Source organism: Dryobates pubescens, chromosome 27 (genome assembly GCF_014839835.1).
Source record: "Dryobates pubescens isolate bDryPub1 chromosome 27, bDryPub1.pri, whole genome shotgun sequence".
NCBI lineage: Eukaryota > Metazoa > Chordata > Aves > Piciformes > Picidae > Dryobates > Dryobates pubescens.
In genome coordinates this window covers 10,750,759-10,775,713 of record NC_071638.1, presented here as the reverse complement: position 1 = coordinate 10,775,713, position 24,955 = coordinate 10,750,759, and the positions used below count along the sequence as shown (strand labels likewise).

The 24,955-nt window shown below is 43.9% G+C and overlaps 1 protein-coding gene across 1 annotated transcript in view; it reads right to left on the bottom strand.

Annotated features, from left to right (window-relative positions):
- CDHR3 (cadherin related family member 3) overlaps window positions 1-24,955 on the bottom strand; it is a 51,077-nt gene that overhangs the window by 24,857 nt on the left and 1,265 nt on the right. Inside the window, exons 2-12 of the mRNA XM_054173789.1 lie at window positions 24,209-24,311; window positions 22,701-22,777; window positions 21,016-21,313; window positions 11,470-11,563; window positions 10,450-10,652; window positions 9,132-9,300; window positions 6,649-6,734; window positions 5,471-5,565; window positions 5,261-5,365; window positions 2,137-2,285; window positions 893-1,076 (exon numbers count right to left, since the gene is read on the bottom strand). Coding sequence (XP_054029764.1) covers window positions 893-1,076; window positions 2,137-2,285; window positions 5,261-5,365; window positions 5,471-5,565; window positions 6,649-6,734; window positions 9,132-9,300; window positions 10,450-10,652; window positions 11,470-11,563; window positions 21,016-21,313; window positions 22,701-22,777; window positions 24,209-24,311 — 1,563 coding nt within the window. The remainder of the gene's footprint in view (window positions 1-892; window positions 1,077-2,136; window positions 2,286-5,260; window positions 5,366-5,470; window positions 5,566-6,648; window positions 6,735-9,131; window positions 9,301-10,449; window positions 10,653-11,469; window positions 11,564-21,015; window positions 21,314-22,700; window positions 22,778-24,208; window positions 24,312-24,955) is intronic.

Below are 24,955 nucleotides of genomic sequence, written 5' to 3'. Positions count from 1 at the left end.
CTGGTTTGGGTTGTTTTTTTGGGGGGTGCTGTTTGTTTATTTCATTCCCCCCCCCCGTTGCTTTCTTTTCCTAAAAAAAAGCAGGCATGCTAATGGCACTGCTAAAGTACAAAAATAAAAGTGTATTTGGTCCTGTATTACAGAATTACACATCTGAAGGATCCTGCCTAACACATAAAATTCCTTCAAGGAACAAACTTAGGAACAGCGCTGATTTTGAATTCAAAGATCCCATTCCCAACTAGGAATATGTATGAAACTCTTTGATGATTCCCCCACCCTCCCTGCCACCCTGAAGATTTTTGCCTCTTTTATACCAAAATTGAAGCCTACTAGGTAACAAAGAGAGTGTTGTGTTACTGTCACAGATATTATAACTGTGTTGTGGTTTAAGCTTTTCCTAGAGCCCAAAGGCCCAAGTGGAACAGACTGAGATTGCCTCTCCTCTCCCCCTTTCCCGGTAGGGAAAACAAAATAGGCAGGAGGAGAAGAGAGAGGTAAAACTATGAAAAAACACTCTTGAAACAAGTTGGAAGTAAAAAGTTAAGTTTAACAAAATATAGAAGGCATTTGAGTGAAAGGAAGGTTACAAAAATATAAGGAAAAAGGGTAAATAAAAATATATACAAAATCAGCCACTGGTAGCAAAGGATTCTTTGGATGTAAGATGTATTCTGTCAAGATGCACTGCCATTAGGAGTCTGGAACCTAGTTTCTTTGTCCACCTGAGGCTAGGTTCTTCTCAGCCCACCCCCTCCTGGGCTGGGCTTAACCTAGCACACAGTGCTCAGAGAACTGGATTCTCTTCCTGCCAGTACATAAAAATATGTGTTTTAAATGCAAAACATTTCTGCTAGATAATATGTGAAAACTTTAATCAGACCCACAATACCTGAAGGTAGAAGGATTACATTTGGGTGAGTTGTCATTGATATCATCAATCATGATTGTGATCTCCATTTCACTGTAGTGACCAGTGCTGGGACTGTCCTCCGCTCGAATTATTAATGAGATCTTAGGTTGGAACTGATTAGCATCTCGGTCGATTCTTTCAGTCACCTGCAACACTCCAGTTGCTAGACAGAATGCAGCCAAAAGTTAGATGTTTGCCACGGAGAGGAGTAACAAATGCTTATACTGTGCACACAAAAGGACAGGGAAGCTCAGCAACAGGTGACAGAATAAAGTCTCCTATTATATGCTAATCATGGCTGGTTTTGTTATTTCTTTAATTTATACAAAATGGGTTTGGAAGTTCTACTTAATGACTAGACAAACATTGCTCAAAATATACCATAGGAGGACTCTGCAGATGGCTTGGAAGGCAGCCCTCAAAGAGCTTGTGCAAGTCAAAGTAGAAGTCTTTAGCTCCTTCACTTTCTACCATTACTGTTCAAGCATCCTTCAGCACCTCTAAATCTACTCGCACTTCAACAGTATAACAGTATAGTAGAGAGTACAAAGGAGGTTGTATATACTTTGCCTTTCAGAGTATAATTGAGGTAGAAGGTGGAACTACATGTCCCAATAGAAAATCCAAACAATTCGTGTCCCAGTGGAGAATCACCCTAAGGTCACCCTAAATCCTCACCATACTGTGTTATGTGGCACCTCTGACAGCTGTCATGAGCAGTTCTAAAGTAACAGCAGATTGAGCAAAGAAGTCTCTGAATGCCAGCCTGGGTGTATGCACTCCAGAAAGCACAGGGAGACATGACTAGCACTCTCTTGGAGGGTCTAGCATGAAAAGTGTCATGAACTGAGCAATGAAGCTGAGGTGCAGATTTGCTGTGTGCCTGAGTACTTGAGTGGATTTCCAAGAGGAGAGAGGATATTAAGGTCTAACTATGTGCAGCTGTTTCAAGAGCTCCAGAAGGACCACTGCAGCCAAGAGATCATCACTCTCCAGCCATAATTCAGTATTTGTGAAGAAGTTGCCTTTCTTCAAGAAATCTTACTAAATCTTGGCCAAACAACCCCACAGTTTGATCCTAATAACATACCAAGCATTTCGTATTTCCAGGGCTATCCATAGAATAAAGCAAGTAAATTTAAAACCAAGGAAAAACATTCACTCCAGAGTAGCCACTCATTTTGGGTTTTAAGCATCAGAAAGCACATATATGTTTGCCTTACATGGATTTATGGAGAAATATCTGTTAGAAGATGGGATGCTGAAGAAAAGTCTGCCAGGAGACTCTTCATCATCAGGATCTTTAGCTGTGATATGGGCAACAATAGTGCCTGGGCTTTGCTCCTCTGGAATCCTGTAGTTTCCTTGTTTTCTACAAGATAAAACAAAATTCAACACAGTGAACATCTGTGTTTTCAAGGGCAGCTGCTTGCAGAGTTATCTGAGCATCCACTTGTATCAGGAGAGCCCTGGCCAAGCTGAGCTCAGAAATGGCAAATGTATTTCAGAGTGAATATCCCAGTCACTAGCTCTGCCAGCTGAATTTGGTATGTGGTCATAAAGCATGGTACAGCCATACACCTGACTGTCCTTCCCCCACAACTTTTTCTCTGTAAAAATATTTTTGTTTTCACAAACTCATGGAAACAGAAGATGGAAGGGGCTGTTAAGTTATGCATTCCACCACCCTAAGGAGCCATCAGCTTGTAAAGCTGTTTGCCTTAATTTCCTCATTTTTCCAAGAGGAAAACAAAATAGATGCAGTAAAGAAATTAGCCATATTCTGGAATGAATGCTGAAGGCTCGTACACTGTATTAAAAAGCTGAGTTGCCCCTGTAGTAGGTGGAGGCAAGGAGGAGCAGTCTCATGGTTATCCAACAGATGAACACACTCCAACATTCCAACAACATCTTGCTGTCTGATTAATTTTTTACATAAAGAAAAATGTTTTTTACTGCTGCTGTTTTGTCCCACAGCAGTCAAAAATTTCCTACGAATTAAGGGAGCTTTATAGCTCAGGTGTAGCCTGGCACATAATTGTACGTGATTGCCTTATAGTCAATGTGAGAAGATGCCCGCTCGCATTGGTATAAGGTATGCAATCATGGCATTTGAACCACATGCCAAATCAGGCATGGACAAGCACATAAAAACTGTGCAAGGAATTTCTGACAAATGCTTTGCACCACTGTAACATACATTAACAATTCCTGCATGGAGGAGGGTGGTCCTCAAGGGTACAAAAAGGCATAGGAAGCATGTTTTAAGGATCAATTATTTTCAGACTTCTTATGCCATCACTTAGCTAATTGGCTAGTCTGTAATGCCCAGTATAGCAAAGCATGAGCTCTTTGTTGCTCTCTGAACACCAACATAGTGACACATGCAGCAGAGAATCGCAGAAATGGAAGGTCTCCACTTGCAATTGCAGAAATGGCTAAGAAGAAACAGTATCTTCAACTGTTTTGCCAGCTTATGTGGAAAGAGGCAAGCAAACAGGAGAGAAATCACATAGGGTTTTCAGAGTAAAAACATCTAACCTACAGAAGGAAGTAAAGGAGCAGTTTGTGAAAGCTGCATAAAGAATGTATCTTGTTATTCTATTTTGCTCTTGGCATTGGATCTCTTACTTCCTCGTTCTCCTGTCGATTCCAGAGTTGCTCAGAAACAGAGTAGCTCTATTAACATTGCAGACATAAAAATAAATAAATAGAAATGGCAAAATATGGAGGAAATTGTCTAGAGCACAAGGTGCAAACAGGGGCACAGGAGGAAGATTGATCCTGCATGTACCACTACAGTAATGGGGAGCAAGCTGTTAACATTATTGGCTATTTCAAATGAGGTTCAAGTAAAAATAACAACAACAAATCCATGTCTGTTTCTAGCATTTCATACTACCGTTTCTTCAGATTATCTACTCCTTTACCTAGCAAGATACTTGGCCTTAGCCCAGGAGCTATGCATAGCTCTGGTTCCATAAAATATTTGGATGATTGCTCCAAACAATTGTCTGGAAACATCATGGCGTGTCCCAGGAGCTACCAGGTATCCTGTTTTACATAAATGACATAATAAACATTCTCAGCAGGGACCTTCTAATGCCACAGGATCAGGAGATGTAAAGAGTGTCTTGTATCCAATGAACATCTCACGCAAGTGAAAAACATACCAACAACACAATCAGAACTGTGATAATTCCCAAGCTTCTGCTTCAGCAAGTAATTCACTGTGTCTTCCACTGCAACAGAGCCTGCTGGTGACACATAGTGACACATATTCTTTCCCATTTCTCCAAAGTTTCAGCAATATTCCTGATTCCATTAGACTTCAAAACCATTTTTTACTTGTCTGACACAATTTCCTGCTTATGTTTCTAAGGTCAATGGGGGGTTGCTAGAAGTGTGTCTGGAACACAGATCAAAAGTGAGCCCTTCTTTTGTCTAGACAGTTCAGCATCAGTATGGTGATATACACATCTGCATGATTCATTCTATATGATCATATTCACACAAGTTTCATTTGCTTATTTGAACATATCCAAAGGTCTTTGCACAGCTTTAACTTCTCTAAATACTAACAAACACAACAAGCTTGTCTGGCTGTTCTCCAGGATGAAGGCAGAGCCTTGAAACTCTTAAGAATATAAAAATAAATAATAGAGGGAAATTAGGCTAAAGCTTTGAAGTAAAACTACAGGAACCATTAAAAAAAAAGCAGAAGTATTTTCCTATTGTATTTATTTGCCCTTACGTTATGCCCTCACATCAGTGCCTGTAGCAGTTAGGGCTGGATGCCCTCTGCTGTGTTCATACATGGGGTACTTCCTGTGTCCAAAAGTCCAACCCAGTGGGTGGACACAGGAAACTAGGTATTTCATACCATCATTCCCTGTGCCACAATAAAATCTCAGGGGGGGTCCTGGCACTTCCTCTTTCTTTCCTTGCTGCCACCCGGTAACTTGGGTGAGATGTCTCCCAGCCTTGGGCCTGGCTAGACCCAAGGCCGGGGGGATGAGCAGTCTTAGATCTGGCCAGCTGAGACTAGCCTAGCAGTGGAGTGGGAGGCAGGGGAAAGAAGGAGCCCTGGGGGTCTTGGGTGTACCCTCAGGTGGGGATAGGATATTTCTGGGTCTGCTTTGGGATTTCTTTTGTCACTGCGCTTCCGGCTCTCTGTAAACATTCACCGCTTTCCATTTAAACTTTCCATCACTTTTGCAATCCGTTTGTCTGAGTCGTTATTTTTGCCTGTGGTGGGGAGGGGGTCTGCCTCAACCCATCACAGTGCCAAAGCAGTAAACCTGAGAAAAAGTCTACATTTTTAATACAAGGGGAGATTTTACTCACGTGGTAAAGTAAGGTCTTTCATCATTGACATTAATTATATTTACTTGCAGTGTTCTAGTCGAGGTGAGTCCGCCTGGATCTGTTACCGTTATATTGAAAAAGTAGCTGTCAAATAAGAAAACAAAATAAGAGTGGCTCTGTGGCTTGCAGGAGAACATTTCTCTGACTACTGTAAGCTAACAGACAACACGAGTAAAAATACATTCTCACCAATGTGACCCATTCTCATAATCAAATTCCTCTGTAGAAAAAATGGCTCCACTTTCCATGACCAAGAATGGCACTTGTGCAGGCAGCAATGAATACTGAAACGAAGAGAGCAAGAAATTAGACTTTGGAGCTTTAAACACTCCTCCACCTGTTCCTTGCCTTGTTATAGTACAGCATTTGCCTCAAACACATGGTGACGTGCAGTTGCCAGCACAAGCATGCATCATCCAAGTTGAAGGGGTTAAGTCATATGCACTTTTCATGCCAGTGGCAGTTACAGAGACTGAACTACACTAATGCCCATTGCCTTAGATTGGGAGAATGGGTTCTCAAAACACAACTTATGCCCAAAACCACTGTGGCTGGGTTGTCTTGGTTTCTTGCTGAAAATGCTCCTTCTTTTCCTAACTTTTCCTGTATTCCTTATAAGGAAGGTAGTTCTTAAAAGATGCTGCCAATTAGCACTGCATGCATCTCCTGAGAGGAACGTGGTAGGCCAGAATTACAAGCCTCATTTGAACTCTCTCCTGCAGAGAGATCAAGTGGAAAAAGAAATTTGGTGCTAAACTTTTCTCCTTAGGTTTTACCCCAACAATGTTTTGACTAGTTTCTATTCATCTCAGAAGCGAGCTGTTTCCAACAGCACAGAAATGTGTGCATGTCCCCACAGGAAAGTGGTAGGCCAGAATTCCAAGCCACATTTGAAGTCTCTCCTGCAGAGAGATCAAATGCAAAAAGAAATCTAGCACTAGGATGTTCCCTTTAGGTATTTCCTAGGCACTGTTTTGATTAGCTTCTATTCATCTCAGAAGCAAGTGGTTTCCAAAGCATAGAACTGCATGCATCTCCTGAGAGGAAAGTGGTAGGCCAGAATTCCAAGCCCCATTTAAACTTCTTCCTGCAGAGACATGAATTGGAAATAGAAAATTGGTGTTGGGCTTTTCCCATTAGGTATTTCCTAGGCACTGTTTTGATTAGTTTCCATTGGTCTCAGAAGTGAGCTGTTTCCAACTGCATAGAACTGCATGCATCTCCTGACTTTTCCTGTATTCTTTATAAGGAAGGTAGTTGTTGAAAGATGCTGCCAATTAGCTGTTCAGATACATTAGATTATATCCTCTCTGTGGTGGCTTGGTTTTGGGGTTGTTTTGTTTGTTTGTTTCTTTAATACAACTTACTTTGAGTTTAGCATTTTCAGGGTCAGCTGCATCAGTTTGGTAAATGCATCCTGGAGGGGTTCCTTCCAAGACATAGATAGTGACAGCTGCATGGATAGAAGTTTACTTATTGTGAACCAGATAGGAAACATCAAACATACAGAAGGTGTCCACACATATTACTGCCTGTGTCTTTTCACAGGTATAATTCTAAAATCATCCCAAAGAGAATAGAATAGAATAGAATAGAATAGAATAGAATAGAATAGAATAGAATAGAATTAACCAGGTTGGAAGAGACCTTCGAGATCATCATGTCCAACCTATCATCCAACACTACCCAATCAACTAAAGCATACAACCAAGCATCCTATCAAGCCTCGCCCTGAACACCCCCAGCGACGGCGACCCCACCACCTCCTCAGGCAGCCCATTCCAGTGGGCAATCACTCTCTCTGTGTAAAACTTCCTCCTAACCTCCAGCCTAAAAGAGCACAAAGATAAAAAAGAACCAGCTGCTAGCAGGCAGCCGTCACTGAGAGCAGCCATACGTTTGTGCCTACAGGAGAAAGAATGATTTTTAAATATGGCCTGTTTGGAGCTCCTCATAAAGAATGGAGTAAAGTGATGATTTGGGCTACAACTGTGTCATTCGTTGCTGTGCAGATGGAGTGAATGTAGCTCTGTGCTATGTTGTCATCATCACTCCTCCCTCTCCCCTGCCAGGAGAGCTCAAAGCCTCTGTTTTCCCTTTATACATATAAGTTGAACAACTTGTTGAAGGTTTGGCTTATTAAGGCTGTACTGAAGTGCAAGGTGTACTGCTTTACATGCCAGGAATTCTCACAGGCAGCTTGTCCCATACTGACCCACTCTCAACTGGCTTGTCTTTCCTTGGCTAAAGGTGTTAACAAAACAACAGATCTTTAGACATTATTTGCTTTATGCCCTTTTGTATCTGCTGGACCTGCTGTTTCCGGACCATTAATTCGCACTGTGAGCCCCACTGACTGCTGCTGCTCTTTAGAGCAGTGGGAATCCCAGATTAGTGTAAGGAGTTGTTCCCAGAGGACAAGATCACGAACATGAAGTTTTATGAGAGAGAGATGCTTTTTCATACTTGGCTAATGTGCAAGTACTGCGTAATTGTAGCTGGTGCTGTAAACTAAAGCCACACAGTTAGACAGATCAGACATTTGTGTTCACCCTAGCTGACAGTTTAGATGGTGCACTTATTCCTAATGAGCTCCCACACAGAGTATGTTTCATGCTCTGCTGATCCCCTGAAGTGTCACATGTAATTATTATTAGATTCCTGCAGCACCCATGATATTCAAGACAGCAGCTACACGCAGAAGATGACACAGCCTCTTCCTGGAGGAAGATAATTTGCTTTACAAACTAAGCATTTTATGGAAGCAGAAATACCAATGTGCTTAAGATGCATTTGTGAAGCTGGCTGAATTTGAGCAGGCCTGGTTTGAACCTGTCAGAGTTGACAAGCCCTGCCCTCTGCAGCAGGCAGAAGTCAAGGCTGCAGTCACGTTGTTCTGCTTGACCACCTCATTACCTGTGGGTCACAAAGCAGTTCAGGGGCATCAGCAGCCAGCTCCAAAAACCTACAGATCACAGTTTGATGTTTTCAGATTCAAACAAACAAACAAACAAACAAACAAACAAACAAAACCCCTCAAACAAAAACAAACAAACCAACCAACCCCACAAAACCCTAACAACTGAATATTGTATTACTGAATATTTTTCTGTACAGTGCTGTCTGGACTTCAAATGGGATCCCACAAAATAATAAGTGCACATTTTTTACTCACTGCCTGAAGGGATTTGTCTCAGTGTGAAGACAGAATATAATGAAAAGGTTATTAAATTTCTGAATATGAAAAATGTTATTTTTATTAATTATCAAAATTATTAATAACCAATGAATCACTAACTTATACACATGTTCTAGTGCATGTTCGTGAAATACATTCCGTAAGTGGCTTAGTGTTATGACTAGAACTCAACTGAACAGAATTATTTCTGTATTTACATAACCAAGGGTGCAGTTCCGCCGCTTGGCCACGAGACGGCGACTCGACGGAGTGCGGGCGGCTATATGTAGCCCTATTACAATGTTTCTATGCGTCAGAGATTACTCTGCTAGATGCAGGTACTTTGAACTGAGAGTTACTGGATGGATACTTTGTAGCTCTTGATTGCGGCAAGGTTGGGTTCCAGCAGGCTACTGTCGCTGGACTGTTTCCTATCTTTATCATTCAGGTGCTTCAGGATGGTGAAATCATTTCAGGTCAAAGCCTCAAGAAAAATAAAAGGGTATTTCCAGAGATGAAACATACCAAACACTTGTGTAAAATAAGGCTCTGATTAAAAATAATGTGTTTTTCTCCTCCCATGTTTTCCCTAAGGAGAAATGTTAGCTATTTTGCTACCACTGTACACAGCTATAGGGTTGGGGTGTTTTTTTCACTCCACCATGATCTTACGTTGAGTTGCCATATTTCCTCGAAACACAGGGTCTTCATTTTCATCTGTTACTTGGACAGTCAGTATGCTAAGGTCAGTTGTCCCATTTCTGTCTTCAACGAAAATCTGTAAATCAAAGGTCTTTGGCATAGTTTCATAATCTAGGATAGGGTTTCCTGTGGTAACAACCTGAAAAGGAAAAAAGAAATTTATATATATATATATATATGTGTATATACACACACACACATACATACATATATACATATATATGTATATATGTGTGTGTATATATATATAACTAGCACATGAAGCAAGAGATACAAATTATATTCTGTACAAGTAAATGCAAGTAGTGAGCATTTCAGATGATCTTCTACTGGCTGGAGTATTTCTTGGCAGAAATGTTAGGAAAAACTCAGTAGAAAGACCACAATGTTGTGGCTTCATGGAGTAACTCAGGGACTTCTTGTGTGAGGGACAGTTTGAGAAGGCAAAAGCCTGGAAGGAGCTTTCCTGCCTCACAGGCAACCCTTTGCCTTCAAAGTCAGGACTATGTCTTGCAGCTGCTTATCTCTGTGAAGGTTTCAGTCTTCCACACCAAGCTCCAGGACCAGTTGAGGTATGAGAAGACTGAAAACTGGGAGAACCCCCTACAACACAGAAGGGCATCTTCCTTATTGCTACAAGTCAGGAGCATGAGAGGGAGGAACTCTCACTTGGAGAGTGAGGGCAGAAAATTGTATAGTGGAGAAAGCAGCAGTCCTTTTCTTGTATAAGTCGTGTCAGAGAGAAGTCTTGTGGGAAACCACATCAAGAAGGCACTTGGATGAGCACACCATATGAGAAAGGGCCCAGAATTATTTGGTGAAAATGTCAAACTGATTAAAAAATTTACATAGGTGGTGAGCTTTGCAAGCCTCAGATTACTTTGTTTTGGAAGTGACTCAAAATCCTTTTAATCCTAGATGAGAGTGGCCAAACAGGAGCTGTACATGGGTTAACTAAGGCACTTTAAATTCACAGTTTCTTCACATAAATTAAGATGTAAAACCACTGGGGGGGATTGGGGAAGGAAGAAATTTCTACACACCATTCTTCACCTCTTAGTTTGCAACAACCACATCTTTTCTTTCACAGAATAAATATGATTGTGATAGCTGGTTTTTGCACAGATGCAATTAAAACTCATCATTGCTTCTGCTATTCATTTGTGATTATCTATTACTGTCCAAATACTACCTCAGTCTGTATTTGCAACTCTTTTCTTGGTTTAAGGTAAGATACTGTGCACTGTCAGCTTACATGACTGAAGCTCAGATGAAATGTAAAACTCACCGAGTATTCCAGACCCCCGTTTGGTTTAATATCAAAAGCCTCTGTAAGTGGATTTGAATTTACTATGGTAGGAATTATTGCAACACCTTCAGAAGACAATGGAGAAACAGATACATTAAAGGTGTAAACAGAAATACCAGCTGCTGCATTCTCTTCAACAGTGCTTGTTGCAGGTAAGCCCTTAAGAATCTGGGTTCTTTTTCCTGCAAGATGAAAAACAAAGGTAAAATTAATTTTGAGAATCTTAGGCTAGTGGCAACACACAGCTTATGCCCAGAGCACAATTAGTGGACACAAAGTGGGATGATTCCCTTTTTGCTTATGAATGGTGACATCATGTGGTACTAAAACTAGGGCTAATGGGGGAAAAAAAAAAGCAACCCCAAACCTTTTCTGTAATTCAGTACGGTAATGTTGTCATCTAGAGTGGCTATTGTTATTTTGCCTTCACACAGGATGTTAGGGGTTGGAAGGGACGTCCAGAGATCATTGAGCCCAATTCCCCTGACAGAGCAGGACCATAGAATCTAGTGCAGGTTGCAGAGAAATGCATCCAGATGGGGCTTGAAAGTCTCCAGAGAAGGAGACTCCACAACCTCTCTGGGCAGCCTGCTCCAGTGCTCTGTGACCCTCACAGTGAAGAAGTTCCTCCTCATGTTGAGGTGGAACCTCCTGTGCTGGAGTTTCTATCCATTGCCCCTTGTCCTATCACAGAGTGCAACTGATCAGAGGCTGTCCTCTCCCTCTTGACACCCAGCCCTCAGATATTTATTAAATCCCCTCTCAATCTTCACTTCTCCAGACTAAAAAGCTCCAGGTCTCCCAGCCTCTCCGTTAATCATCCTTGTAGCACTCTGTTGGACTCTCTCGAGTAGATCCCTGTCCTTCTTGAACTCACTGTCAGTTGTGAAGGCATCCTGCTTACTCTAATGAAACAGGTGAAATGGGACTGCAGTGCCACCAAGAGAGTCTATTTTGATCCCTTATCTTCACAGAAGCCGGTCTAATGTGTTTGATTACCCTGTTTCAGAGCACAGTGGAAGAAGCCCACAAGAAGAAGCAGCTGCTGCCTGAGCAGTTCTAATGATGGAGTGGTGTGCACAGGTGTCGGATACTGGAAAGGAATATAGGCAGCACAAAGATCTTTGGAAAAAAAATAAAATCAAAGCAACAGACCTTGTCACCTAACTTCTACTTTTGTTTGCTACAAATATGCCTTTATGTAGAAGCCAAGAAAATGAGCATGCTTCTATTACTTCATTGCACCATCCCTGTGCTGCCACCTCTTTGCACTAATCACATTAAAAAAAAAAGCAAGCAACTTTGTATCACACAGACCTGGACATGGACCTGGAAGCAACCTTTTTGTGGATTACATCATCTGCAGCACCCTTTCTGTCTCAGTCTTTCTAGGATACCTATGTGCACTCCTGAGTAGTGTGAGCTGGCAACAGCTCTGGGGGTTGTGTTCTCTGCTTTCAGCACGGAAGAGCGACCTCAAGTTCTCGGAGGAGAAGCAGGCCCAGAAAGCATTTAGAAGGAGAACAGACAGCTGTACCATTCAAAAGCTTGGCATGAGCTCCTTCCATCTCAGTCATATCTCTAGACTTCCCCTTCTAACAACCTCTGCCATTTAGCTTCTGGTTTGCATTGTACTTTATCTCATGAAGAGTGTCTAGAAAACATATATCAGGACAACTTTTAAGGCACGTCCTGAAACAACATTGTAGTAACCTCTCATTCCTAAACTGGTAATGTACTGTAGCAGGGCTGACTGCTGCTTGGGAGTCTTTACTGGCTTACCAATGAAGCTGGCTGTGCTCAGAAATATAGAATAGAATAGAATAGAATAGAATAGAATAGAATAGAATAGAATAGAATAGACCAGGTTGGAAGACACCTTCAAGATCATCATGTCCAACCTATCATCCAGCACCATCTAATCAACTAAACCATGCAACCAAGCACCCTATCAAGCCTCCTCCTGAACACCTCCAATGATGGTGACTCCACCACCTCCCCGGGCAGCACATTCCAATGGGCAATCACTCTCTCTGTGTAGAACTTCCTCCTAACCTCCATCCTAAACCTCCCCTGGTGCAGCCTGAGACTGTGTCCTCTTGTTCTGGTGCTGGGTGCCTGGGAGAAGAGACCAACCTCTGCCTGTCTACAGCCTCCCTTCAGGTAGTTGTAGAGAGTAATAAGGTCACCCCTGAGTCTCCTCTTCAAGCTAAGCACCCCCAGCTCCCTCAGTCTCTCCTCATAGGGCTTGTGTTCCAAACCCCTCACCAATTTTGTTGCTCTTCTCTGCACTTGTTCCAGCAAGTCAACCTCCTTCCTAAACTGAAAGGCCCAGAACTGGACACAGGACTCAAGGTGTGGCCTAACCAGTGCAGTGTACAGGGGCAGAATGACCTCCCTGCTCCTGCTGGCCACACTGTTCCTGATACAGGCCAGGACGCCGTTGGCCCTCTTGGCCACCTGGGCACACTGCTGGCTCATGTTCAGCCTACCATCAACTAGTACAGTTGCACTGCCCCATAGTGCTTTTCCACAGTGTCACAGTGGCTTCTGATACAGCTGATCCATGGATGACTGATTTGGATGGGATTACTGTGGCATTCATGAAAGAAAAAACAAACAACCCAAAACACAAACAACAGCAAAACAAACAAACAAACAAACAAACCCACAACAAACCTCAAACTTGGCAGATGCGCTGCAGATGGGTGAGGTACAGGCTGTGATGTAGTTTTTGTCACCAGCAAAAATCACTCACAACTCAGAGCACCTGCTCTGAGAGGGCATTCTGGAGATAACATTTTGATAAGTGAAACTGCTTTTTTAATATAATCTTTGGACAGTACCTGATATATCTTTTCCCTTTAACAAGCTACAGTTCATTAATGGAAACCATTCTTTAAGCTGGTTAAATCATTCCTAACACTTAGAACAGTAGAGAAAGAGTTGATGCTTTTATATTATCTCTAAATATTGCATTGGTTGTTTATTTAGTATTCATCTTTCTAAATCTTTCTTTGGTTTTAACTGAAATTTTTTTGCATTCTTCTTCTTCTTCCAAATGATTTTACAAAAGCCTTCCTTCTGTATTCACAAGAGCTTGATTACCTGCTTAATTTGTGGAATGACTGTAGCAATTTAATGCATGCTTTAACCAAATCACCAACTCTAAACTTTGGCAAATGCTGAGTTCAAAACAAAACACTCCTGAGACTGACTTTGAGAAATATGTGTATTTCAGTCTTATTTATCTGTGATTTGATAATCTTTATCATGTACTTGCATCACACCTTCAAACTTTTCCCTCTCAATATCGACATGGGTCAGAAAAATACTTCAAGGAAGCTTGAGATTCGCATGCAGTGTTCTGATGACAGTTTTGGAGACACAGGGAAAATAATCAAACAACTACAAGGTAACTGAGGTTTGGCAGGTCTTTCAGTTCTTTCAGAACAAAAAATCACCATACCCAACCAGCTAGCAACACTAAATGCTCCCAGAGACAGAGAGGTATGCTGTTTGATGATCTGCTTTAATTTACTAACATACATAGATGGTCATATAGTCAAATGTCCCATGTTTTTGCATTGGGCAAAGGTTACCTTACTAATAATCCTCACAAGTGTTTTCCTGCTTGGCTGCTTGTTTTACTTCCTCAAAGTAAAATGCTGTCAATATTGGAAAAGAGAACACTGGAATATTAATACAAGATATTGCTACTTGGAGAGCTGACCTCCTTTCCCAATGCTTTCACATCAAGTAGTGGTTATTGATCACAGTATCACAAGGTTGGAAGAGACCTCAAAGATCATCAAGTTCAACCTGTCACCACAGACCTCATGACTAGACCGTGGCACCAAGTGCCTCGTCCAGGAAAGTGTCTTAGCAAGAAGTTATACACTCTTCATTGTACTGCTGTAATGACAGAGCCTGTACCTCACCCACCTGCAGTGTACCTGCAAGGTTTTGGGGGTTTGGGGTTGTTTTTTGTTTTGTTTTGTTTTTCATGAATTCCACAGTAATCCCATGTAAATCAGTGATCCATGGACTTCTATTTCAGTTGGAAAATAATTGTTGCTTGATCTTTTTCCCATCCATGTCTGATCCCTAAATATGTATTATGAAGCTCCCAACAGAAAGTACAACAGCCAACAGTGTTCTAAAGTTAGCAGTATAATGAAATCATGTTCTTACCAGATACTACTCCTAGCAAAATGAGGAGAACCATGCTCTTCATCTTTATGCCACAATTCTTCATGGTCCCAGGATGCAAACTGAAGGAAGATTATGGAATATTTTTCCTAGTTTATGTTGGCTCCACCTAATTTCTTTGTTATGTGTAGAGTGAGAAACAAAACAAAGAACCTGAGTTTCTAAGGGAGTTTCTAAACACTGTCAGCTTGATTGTTTGTCAGCTCTGTCAGCTCCATGTTGACACTGCATCCACAGACCTAGGCAACACTTGAGGAAACAATCATCAATAGTTCCTTCACAGCAATTATCTTATCTATGAAAATAATCTGCTGTGTTCTAAATAGGGAAATATCATGTTGGCTTCATCTCGCTGGCAAATGAGGTGCTCTCTTCACACACCAGAATAAAATATTCATGCTTTATTAAATTCAAACAGGATCCTGGCTATCAGAGAGTTACTTAGACCACACACACTGCATACATGGAGGTAAGATTGCAGCAGATGTATACAGCAAAGTTAGCTTTGCTGTATGAGTTTCAGGAACAGAAAGGACAACTACACAAAATGCACTGGCTCCCTTAGATCAGGCATTTAGGTTAAAGGGGACCTCTGGAGGTCATCTCAAAGGTCTTTTCCAACCTGGTTAATTCTATTCTATTCTATTCTATTCTATTCTATTCTATTCTATTCTATTCTATTCTATTCTATTCTATTCTATTCTATTCTTCTATCTAGTCAAAACACTGCTCAAAGCAAGATAGCATTGCTCAGTGATTTGTCTAGGTCAATTGCTTGTCCTCAGGAGGGTGAGTGATTTTAACAGAAGCAAGCTTCACAGAAGCAAGTTTATTTGTGCAACAAAATGTGCAGGTTCAGGACATTAATCTTTTTTATGATTCCAAATTGACTTCTAGTCTGTCAACAGGAAAAAAAAACAACCTCTCACTTTTCAAATGCATCAGAGCTTCAAGACATAATTTTTCCATTTCCATTTCCAGACTATTTCTGCTCAGCCCACTCACAGGAAAAGAGACATTTTGCTCAGCCTAAGGAGAATTTTCACACCCCTGATCCAACCTCAGGTCAAGAGTACTATTTTTATTTAATTAATTAAATTAACCTAGTCAAGTTTTATTTCCATCTCTGCTCTCTTTAAACAGTGCATCTCTATCCACTGCTTTGGTATCCTTTCCTAACATGTAAAAACACTACCTTAGCATTCTTCACACACACACACACACACACACACACACACACACACACACACACACACAAAACACACAACAAAAACAACAACAAAACCCCCACAACATTATGCAATATTGCATTTGATTTCTCAGCTAAAATCTTCCCCTGTACCATTTATGAGTGACATGTTATAAGTTAGTAAGCCATGTGATTATGTTGAAAATCTAGACAGGTATCCTGGCTATCTATTATCTAGCATTGATTTGTAGACACATAAACCCATTACCTCCTTCATAATTAAATTGTGTTGTCTGCTAATAGGAAGTGATTCTATCACTCCAAGAGCATTTTTAGGGGATCCAGATTTAAGAACAGCCTAAAATCCAGGTGTGTCCAAGCAGGAGTCTGAAAACATTCTTTTTGTCAGTGCTGAAATCAAGTTCTCCTATTGCTCCAGAAGTTGCTCACCTGAGATGTGAAAGGATTTTCCAGAGAAGAAGGAATCCTGAGAGCTTGTTTTGCTACAGAGAATTTCAGCACTTCTTTTAGAAGGACTGGGCATACATAAGGCCTTAAGATAAGGGTGATTGTTCTGATCCTTCCCCATTCTCCCTGCTCCATTGTGACAAATGTGGACTGAGGCAGACAAAGGATTACAAGGACCTAAGTTTAAAAAAGTTAAGGATCTAGAATAGAATAGAATAGAATAGAATAGACCAGGTTGGAAGAGACCTTCAAGATCATCATGTCCAACCTATCATCCAACTTCATACTTGAATCCTCCCTACAAAGAAGTCAAATGACTTCTCCAAGACCATGCAGAATGTCCAGAAAAGCCAAAGTTCTTGGTCACTCTCCCAATCTCAATCATGAAAACTGTAAGGCATTCATTGTGTCTGTACAAAGCATGCTGTTGCAAAATGTGGTTTTTTCTTTAGGAAGTTCTTGTGCTACTTAAAAGCATTACATTTTGTTCTGCGTGAATACAACATGAAAGTCAGTGAAACACCAGCCTCAGCAGCCATTCACTTAAGCAAAAGTAGATGGTATCAGCAACTGCATTGTGTTTTGTGGTTCAAGATCAAAAACATATGGTGGTGTAGAACACTCAGTACTTGTGAGAAATTATGTCACTTGCCCCTTTCAGTCACATATGTTTCTTGAATTTTAGTAACGTGGTTTATCTTTCAATATAAGTTCTAGTACAAGTAAAGATTCAGCGAGATACGTGTTGAGGCCAATTGAATCTTCTGTTGAATCAGGGTATGAACCCATGTGGCAATACTTTGTACCTCCTGATGCAGTATTTGTCTGCTACTGTAATTGCTTGGCCACCTGAGCTGATGGGTAAACAAGGATGTGAAACATTAAATGATGCAAACGCAACAAGAAAGAATGCTCTGGGGAAATATAGGTACAGAAACGGAGGTTTCTATGTACACAGGGTGATGCACTTCACTTAGTCAAGTATTTTAGCATCTGAACAACAATTACTTAATCATGCCTTTCCACCATGAAACATACTGTCTCTTACATACTTTATCAGAAAAAAAATGGATTTCATTATGTTTTACAAAAGCAACTTTGCATTTTAGCACAAATGAAATCTTTTCTGTTGGCTTTGAGAAAAAACCAAACCAACCAACAAACAAAAGAGTATCACAATTATCACCTAGGTTGGAAGAGACCTCAAGGATCATCAAGTCCAACCTGTCACCACAGACCCCATGACTAGACCATGGCACCAAGTGCCACGTCCAATCCCCTCTTGAATCCCTCCAGGGACGGTGACTCCACCACCTCCCTGGGCAGCACATTCCAATGGCGAATGACTCGCTCAGTGAAGAACTTTCTCCTCACCTCCAGCCTAAACTTCCCCTGTCACAGCTTGAGACTGTGTCCTCTTGTTCTGGTGCTGGTTGCCTGAGAGAAAAGACCAACTCCCTCCTGGCTACAATCCCCCTTCAGGTAGTTGTGGAGAGCAATGAGGTCTCCCCTGAGCCTCCTCTTCTCCAGGCTAAACAATCCCAGCTTCCTCAGCCTCTCCTCATAGGGCTTGTGCTCAAGGCATCTCACCAGCCCTGTTGCCCTTCTCTGGACACATTCAGACAAACCAACCAGACAAAACAAAAACAAAACACCCACAACAACAAAAGTGTATGCAATTTACAGAAGGAAAAACAAACCAAACAAACACCCACCCTCCACAAACAAACAAAAAAACCCAACAACCCAAAACACCACCCCATGGATGGCTACAGGGTACATGGAAGTGTACAGGCCAGGATGTACACTTTATCAGCTAGTACAAACCAGCATATTTCTACCAACACTTGTGCTAGTTGAGCCTTCACCCCAAGACATGCAGCTTTTTGATGCCAAGACATAAATTAACAAGTTTTTGTCCCAAGCTAAGAGGCAGCAGTAAGATGACTTGCCCCTCTTTCAGATTCCAGAGATGGACACCCTAAAATCTTCTCAGACCCAGCAGTTCAGTTGGATGGCCAGTCTTAATGCAAGGAAAGGTGATGTCCATACATGTCTAACAACAGCACTGATTTCAATTTATGCCAATGGCAGGCAGTGGATTTTGGCCATTTTACTTTTGCAAACCTCTGAGACTGTTTTCTTGTATAAACCATCTTTCAGAGCCCAAGCATTATTTTTTTTTTTACAAAACCAGGCTAAGATGCATAAGGGATCTAGGCAAGGCAGTGCCTGTGGAAGTGCAGCCCAAGCCACTCTCTTCTTTTGTGTCCAGGTTGAAGAAGAGACTACAAATGGATTCTACAAACACTTCAGCCTGTAGTGTGGTTGCTGTTTTGTGATTACAGGAATTTAGCCTTTTCTTTTTCTGTGAGCACTCTTTTTCTAAGCAAACTTTGGGATAGAACAGCTATGACTAATACAGGAATTGTAATGTATACATTAAATTTTATATATCCCTTCTTAACTTTCTAAACATTTCTGAGCTGAGCTCACTACATTTGACTCCGGCTTTCAAATCCCTCAGAGTTTTGTTTGGTGACTTCTATACAATACATGGCAGATGTGCTCATGTGGGCTCTTTGATACTGTCTTCTGTGTGTGACTTATTGTGGTGGGTTAACACCCTTTTCTGAAAACAAAGAAACCAAAGCAGGGTGGAGGGTACTTTACCCTCCCTGCAGGACGTTTTCCCCTGGGAAGCTGAGTCTGTTCCACTCCCCCCTCCCTGCCCAGCTAGGGTATAAAAAGCAGGACATCGTAGCTGTTGGCCCTCCTTTTGGCTCCTGCCTCTGCTGGATGAGAGCTACTGCAGCTGCCCTCCTGCTCCTCAGCCATGTGGCCAGACCTGATCCTTCTCCCTGCTGCCTTCGCACCTCCTCAGAGAAAGACTGGTTTTGTATTACTCTTTCTTGTCTCCCTCCCATCCATCCTTGTTCCTTGCCCCTTGTGAACCTTTCCTGTTATTGTGTTATATATATATATATATTGTTTAAAGAAAATTCTTCACCTCTCTACTTCCAAGCCGACTCCAGATTATTGTTTAGTGGATTTGCTCCTTACCCTTTCTTACCCTTTTTTGCCCCCCCTCTCTGTCTGGGGGAAGGGAGGGAGGAGTGTGGGAGAGATTCTCAGCCTTTCCCCCATCTGGGCTTTTAACTCCCAGTTAAGGCTCAAACCATTACACTTGTGCTGCTCTAACAAAAGCCTTTGAGTATTAGTTTAGATGGTGGTATCACCATCTCAGACAAAGAGAGAAGTTTATCTTCATCATCCATTCATTCTGCTGGCATCTGAAAGGACTAGAAAACACACAGCTCACCCTAGCCAGGGAGAAAACATGGGTATTTGCATTCCACCTTTTCCCTCTCTGCAAGTTGGTTGTGTTTTTGGTGGGATTGGATATGTGGGATCATGAGGAAAATAACTCTTCATCCATGAAACAGCAAACCTTCTGCTCTTCAATGTGTGAAGTCTAAGATCATCTAACTTTGAAAGTAAAGAAAAGCTTAATCTAGATAAATAATTAAGCAGTAGGGCATTTCCACAAATCCCTATTTACAGCAGGTTCAAGGTGGGCAGTTATCTTCATGTCATTTGATAAAACCTTGCTGAGTGATACATATAGACTCAGTACTTCGTAAACTGCTAGAACAAATAATAAAGCAGATAATTTGTCAGCAGCCAGAGAAAAATGACTTGTAGGCAACATGGGCTCATCGAAACCAAATCATGCTGAACTAACCTCATTTCTTTCACTGATAGGATAACAAGCTTAGTGGATAAAGGAAATGCTGTGGGCATTCTACATCTTGATTTTAATACAGAATTTGATTACAGTTCCATGTAACCTTCTTGTAAAGAAACTAGATAAATGTTGATTAAATGCAATTGCTGCTAAATAAATACAATGCTAGAGAGAAGGGGAAAAATAAGTTACAACAAAACATAAACCACAAACACACACACACACACACAAAGCCCCCTGCCACCAAAAAAACACCAACAACAATCACCCACCCACCCACCCCCCACCCCCAGACTCCCAGCCCCGTTGTCTGTCTGGAGCCAAACAATCCCCTAGAGGGAGGGGGAAGAGTGGACCTGAGGGGGACATGTTCTGGGCCTCTTTGGCCCTACCACCACACCCCCAAGCTTCCACATGGCCACCATGGGGACAGAAGGAGAATGTTGGGTGGTGAGGTGCTGGGGGGAGCCTCCCGCTGCTCCCAGTTGGACCTCCCTGTACCCGCCTGGGCCAACTTCATGCTGTGGGCAAAGACGTGGAGGAAGCTGACAGCGTCCCAGAGGCAGCTTTGGGCCAGGCTCTGCTGGTTGCCCATGCAGGGACCCTGGGGACATGGCACCTCCAGAGACCACGGTGGGGGCCCTTGGGACCACCAGGGAGGTCCTGAGACCAGCAGGAAACTGGGGATACAGGGAGCTGTGGGATGGTGAAGCTCCAGGTCTGGGGACCTCCAGGAACATTGCTGTCCTTGGGGTCCACTAGGACATCAGGAGGTCTTAGATATTGAGGGCTTAGGCAAATTGGGACCTCTGGAACCTCAGTGTCCTTGGAGGACCTCCAAGGGACACCAGGATCTCTGGGACACCAAGGCTTCTGGAGACCCTGAGGACCTAGGGAGATGCTTTGGGAGGTCCCTGGGGGGTCTCACCTGGATGTACTCAGTTGGGCTCTGGAGGATCTGCTTGGCCACGGCCATGGCCTTGGAGAATTTGCCTTTGCCCTGCTCGTCGATGACATCCTTGCCCAAGCAGTACCAGTAAAATTCACTGGTGGAGTCCTGCCACCACCAGATGGGCACCAACAGCCTTGAGGGGACATTGTGCGGACCCACCAGAAGCATGGGGATGTGGATATGAGGACAGGGTGCAGGCTGGAGGCCATGGTGTGGAGTTGGGCTGTTCTTGGGTCCCCACGGGTGGCTGTGGTGGCTGTGGGCGTCCAGGTACCTGCAGGCACAGCAGGTAGTTCACAGTGCAGATGATGATGATGTCAATGGTGGTGGTGGTCCCTGTCTGGGCCCTCAGGTAGTTCTGGAAGTCTAAGGTAGGTTTGGGAACACACTGTGAGGTGACAACCGGCTCCCATGGCCACCTCATGGCCATCTCACTGGTCTCCATAACCACCCCATGGTCCTCTCCACCACCCTAAACCTTCATCTTCTCCACAGCTCCTACCCCATGGTCCTGCAAAGCCCCTTCCCCACCCCTTGAGCCCCATAAATTTTTCCCCATGGCCAAGTGCTCTCCACCCCATGTCCCCCCTTGATGTCCCCTGGTGTTACCTCACTGTTGCTGTGTCCCTCACAGAGGAGCTGCAGCAGCTGGAAGAGGTCCTGGGTGAACTCATCAGACATCACCTTCTGCCCTGGGGACAAGGACATGATGGGGACACCCAAGGCTGGCAGGAGAACAGTCAAGGGTGGCACTGATGGACCAAAGTAGCATGGAGATGCCCCAGGGTGAGACTGGGTGACACCAGGGGTTGGCAGAGGGGACACCTACGGGTGACCCCAGTGGGCGGCAGTTGGGTTAAGCAGGGAGTGGTGGCAGCCAGTAAGGCCAGGGTGGATGGGGACAAGCAGGGGATAGACCAAGTGTGTGGGGGGTCCCCTTCCAGTGCCCTACACCCTATAGAGCCCTGGGGACCCTGTAGAGCCTATAGAGCTCCTACAGAGCCCCTGTAGCGCTCATAGAGTTTATAGAGCCCCTTCAGAGCCCTAAAGAGCTCCTATGGACCCTGTAGAGTTTATAGAGCCCCTCTAGACCCCTATAGAGCCCCTGTAGAATTCTTCAAGAGTCCTAGAGACCCTATAGAGACCCCATCATAATGTCCCCCAGCCCTAGAGACCCTGAAGAGTCTATAGGCCCTATCATATAAACCCCTAGCCTCGTAGCTCCTATAGACCCCCTGTAGGGTCCCCACCCACTCGCTGGTGCTGCCTTCTGTCACCATCCCCAGGCCCTCTGCTTTGTTCTGCCTCTTGAAGGTGTTCAGATCCAGGACGCTGGGGGGGACACATTAATTAACCACTAATTAACTCCTCATTAACTCCCCAGCTTTGATTACCCCAGCCCCTAATTAGCTCCACAAACCCTAATTAGCCCCACCCCAAACCCCATATAAGGAACCCAAAACCCATAGTGGGACCCTATGATGGGACACCAAATCTCATGGTAGGACCCCAGTGACAATGGTGGGACCCCAGAGCCCGTGTGGGGACCTCAAAACACATGCTGCAACCCCAAAGCTCATCTGGAGACCCCAATGTCTGTGATGGCACCCCAAACCCCATGTGGGGACCTTGAAGCCCATGGTGGGATCCCAAGATGTCACCTGCAGGTCTGCATCAGGGCCTGGAAGCTCTGGAAGAAGCCGACCTCTTGCTTCTCCTTCAGGTAGTGCAACATTTTCTGGGGGAGAAATGGGGACATGTGTGGGGATGTGAGGACATGGAGCCACCTGGACATGGAGACATGGGACCACATGGCCATGGGGACATGGTGGTACACACGGCCATGGGAACACCTGGCCACATCTCCCCACCTGTGTTGCCCCCACTGAGGATGGAGATGCCCAGCTTGAGGGTGGAGAACACCTGTCCCCTTGCATCCCTGCCAGCATCAGTCACCATCAGCACCCTGCTACTGCTGCCACCGTGTCAACGTAGCTCTGTGCCCACCTGAAACTGTGTCCCTTCCACGCTTCACCAGCTGCAATCAGGTCAAGTTCCCAGTTTCAGCAATCTGAACCGGTTTGGGCTGAGTGGGAACAGAGAGGGAGGGAGGAGCTGTGTCTGTTGCAGCAGATGCTGAGGCTGGTTGCTGCCCCTCCTGCAGACATTGCCCAGCACCTCTGCTTCCAGAGGCAGGAGGACCCACGAGTTTCTGCACTACACCATTGATGCCATGCAGCAGGCCTGCTGGAATGGCTGTGCCTAGTATGTGTGGCACTCCTGCCCTGTGCCCTCACCAGTGCCCCGTGCCTTCACCAGTGCCCCGTGCCCATGGGAGGTGTGAACGTGTGCCCCAGGTTGAACTCTAGGAGCTGTGGCCCTGTCCTCCCGATCCTGAGGCTGCTCTGGGTCTGGATCCTGTGCCAGCTGCCGAGGAACCCAGGCATGCAGCTGGCTCAGGTGCAGCTGTGGCTGCTTCTGGAGATCTGCAGCCTTTCTGCTGGCGAGAGCACACTGGAGGGAGCTGTCCTGAGGACATGGGGAGCGGGCCCTCGGGGGTGGCCATGGTGGAGGGGCAGTGTGGTTAGGCCTGGCAGATTGACTACATCACTCTACCTCATTCTCATTTTGGTAAGCAGTATGTGCTGACTATGGTAGAGGCACACACTGGATGGTTGGAAACTCATCCAGCTCCATATGCAACTGCACCTGACACCATTCTTGGTCTGGAGAGACAAATCCTGTGGAGACACAGAACTCCAGAGAGGACTGAGTCAGACAACGGAACTCACTTCAAAAACAACCTTGTAAAGAGCTGGGCCAAAGAGCAGACATGGAGTGGATATTCCACATCCCCTACTACGCACCAGCTGCAGGGAAGATTGAACGCTACAACGGTTTGCTGAAGACCACTCCCAAAGCCATGGGGGGTGGATCTTTGAAAAACTGGGAGAAGCATCTAGCACAAGCAACCTGGCTGGTGAACAGTAGAGGTTCAGTGAACCGAGCTGGACCGGCACATTCAGATCTGCTACAGAAAGTAGAAGGTGATAGAGTTCCTGTTAGAGAAAAGAATCTGTTAGGTAAAACTGTTTGGGTATTTTCTCCCTCAGGAGAGGCTAAACCTGTCCGAGGGGTGGTTTCTGCTGAAGGTTCTGGTCACACTTACTGGGTAATGCAGGAGAATGTGAAATTCAGTGTGTTCCACAGAGAAATCTAACTTCAGCTGAGAGAGTTTAACGCCAGAGTGTTGTACCGATACAACATCGCACCTAAAGGAAGAATCCATGAGGAGTCCACAGAGCACAAACCCTGAGAGCCCTGAGTTACCTGAGAGTCCCTGTTCCTTCTCTTTGCTTCGTCTGCAGAGAGACAAACTGCTTTCTGTTTTCTTGTTTCCTGGTTCTTGGACTTCTGAATCATCTACATCTGAGGACAGCCAGAATGGACTGCAAACTTCATTTACTCATTGCAGATATTCTTTTAGATTAGATGGACAGTATTAGCAGCCAATGGAATTGCCTAGAAGGGGTGGATTGGTAGTTTCAGGCTATGCCTTTAAAAGTTAGCTGCAGATTTCAAACAGAAAAGCAGAAAAATGCAAATAAATCGCTACTGGGTGTAAAAAGGAAAACAAAAGATTGTTCTAAACAGATTCACTGGATAAATGTCTGGAACAAGAGAAGCTGTATGATAACAATTCTTCACATTTCACTTCCCTTTTCATTCCTTTTCTCTCTTCTCCTCCAATCTTGGCTGTTCTGCTTTGCCCAGGAGAAGATACACTGAGGTCTCCCCTCAGCCTTTTTCACATTAACCATCCCCAACTCCTTCAGTCACTCTCCATCAGATTTATTCTCCAGGCCCTTCACAGCTTCCTTGCTCTCCTCTGGCCTGGACCTAGCACCTCCACATC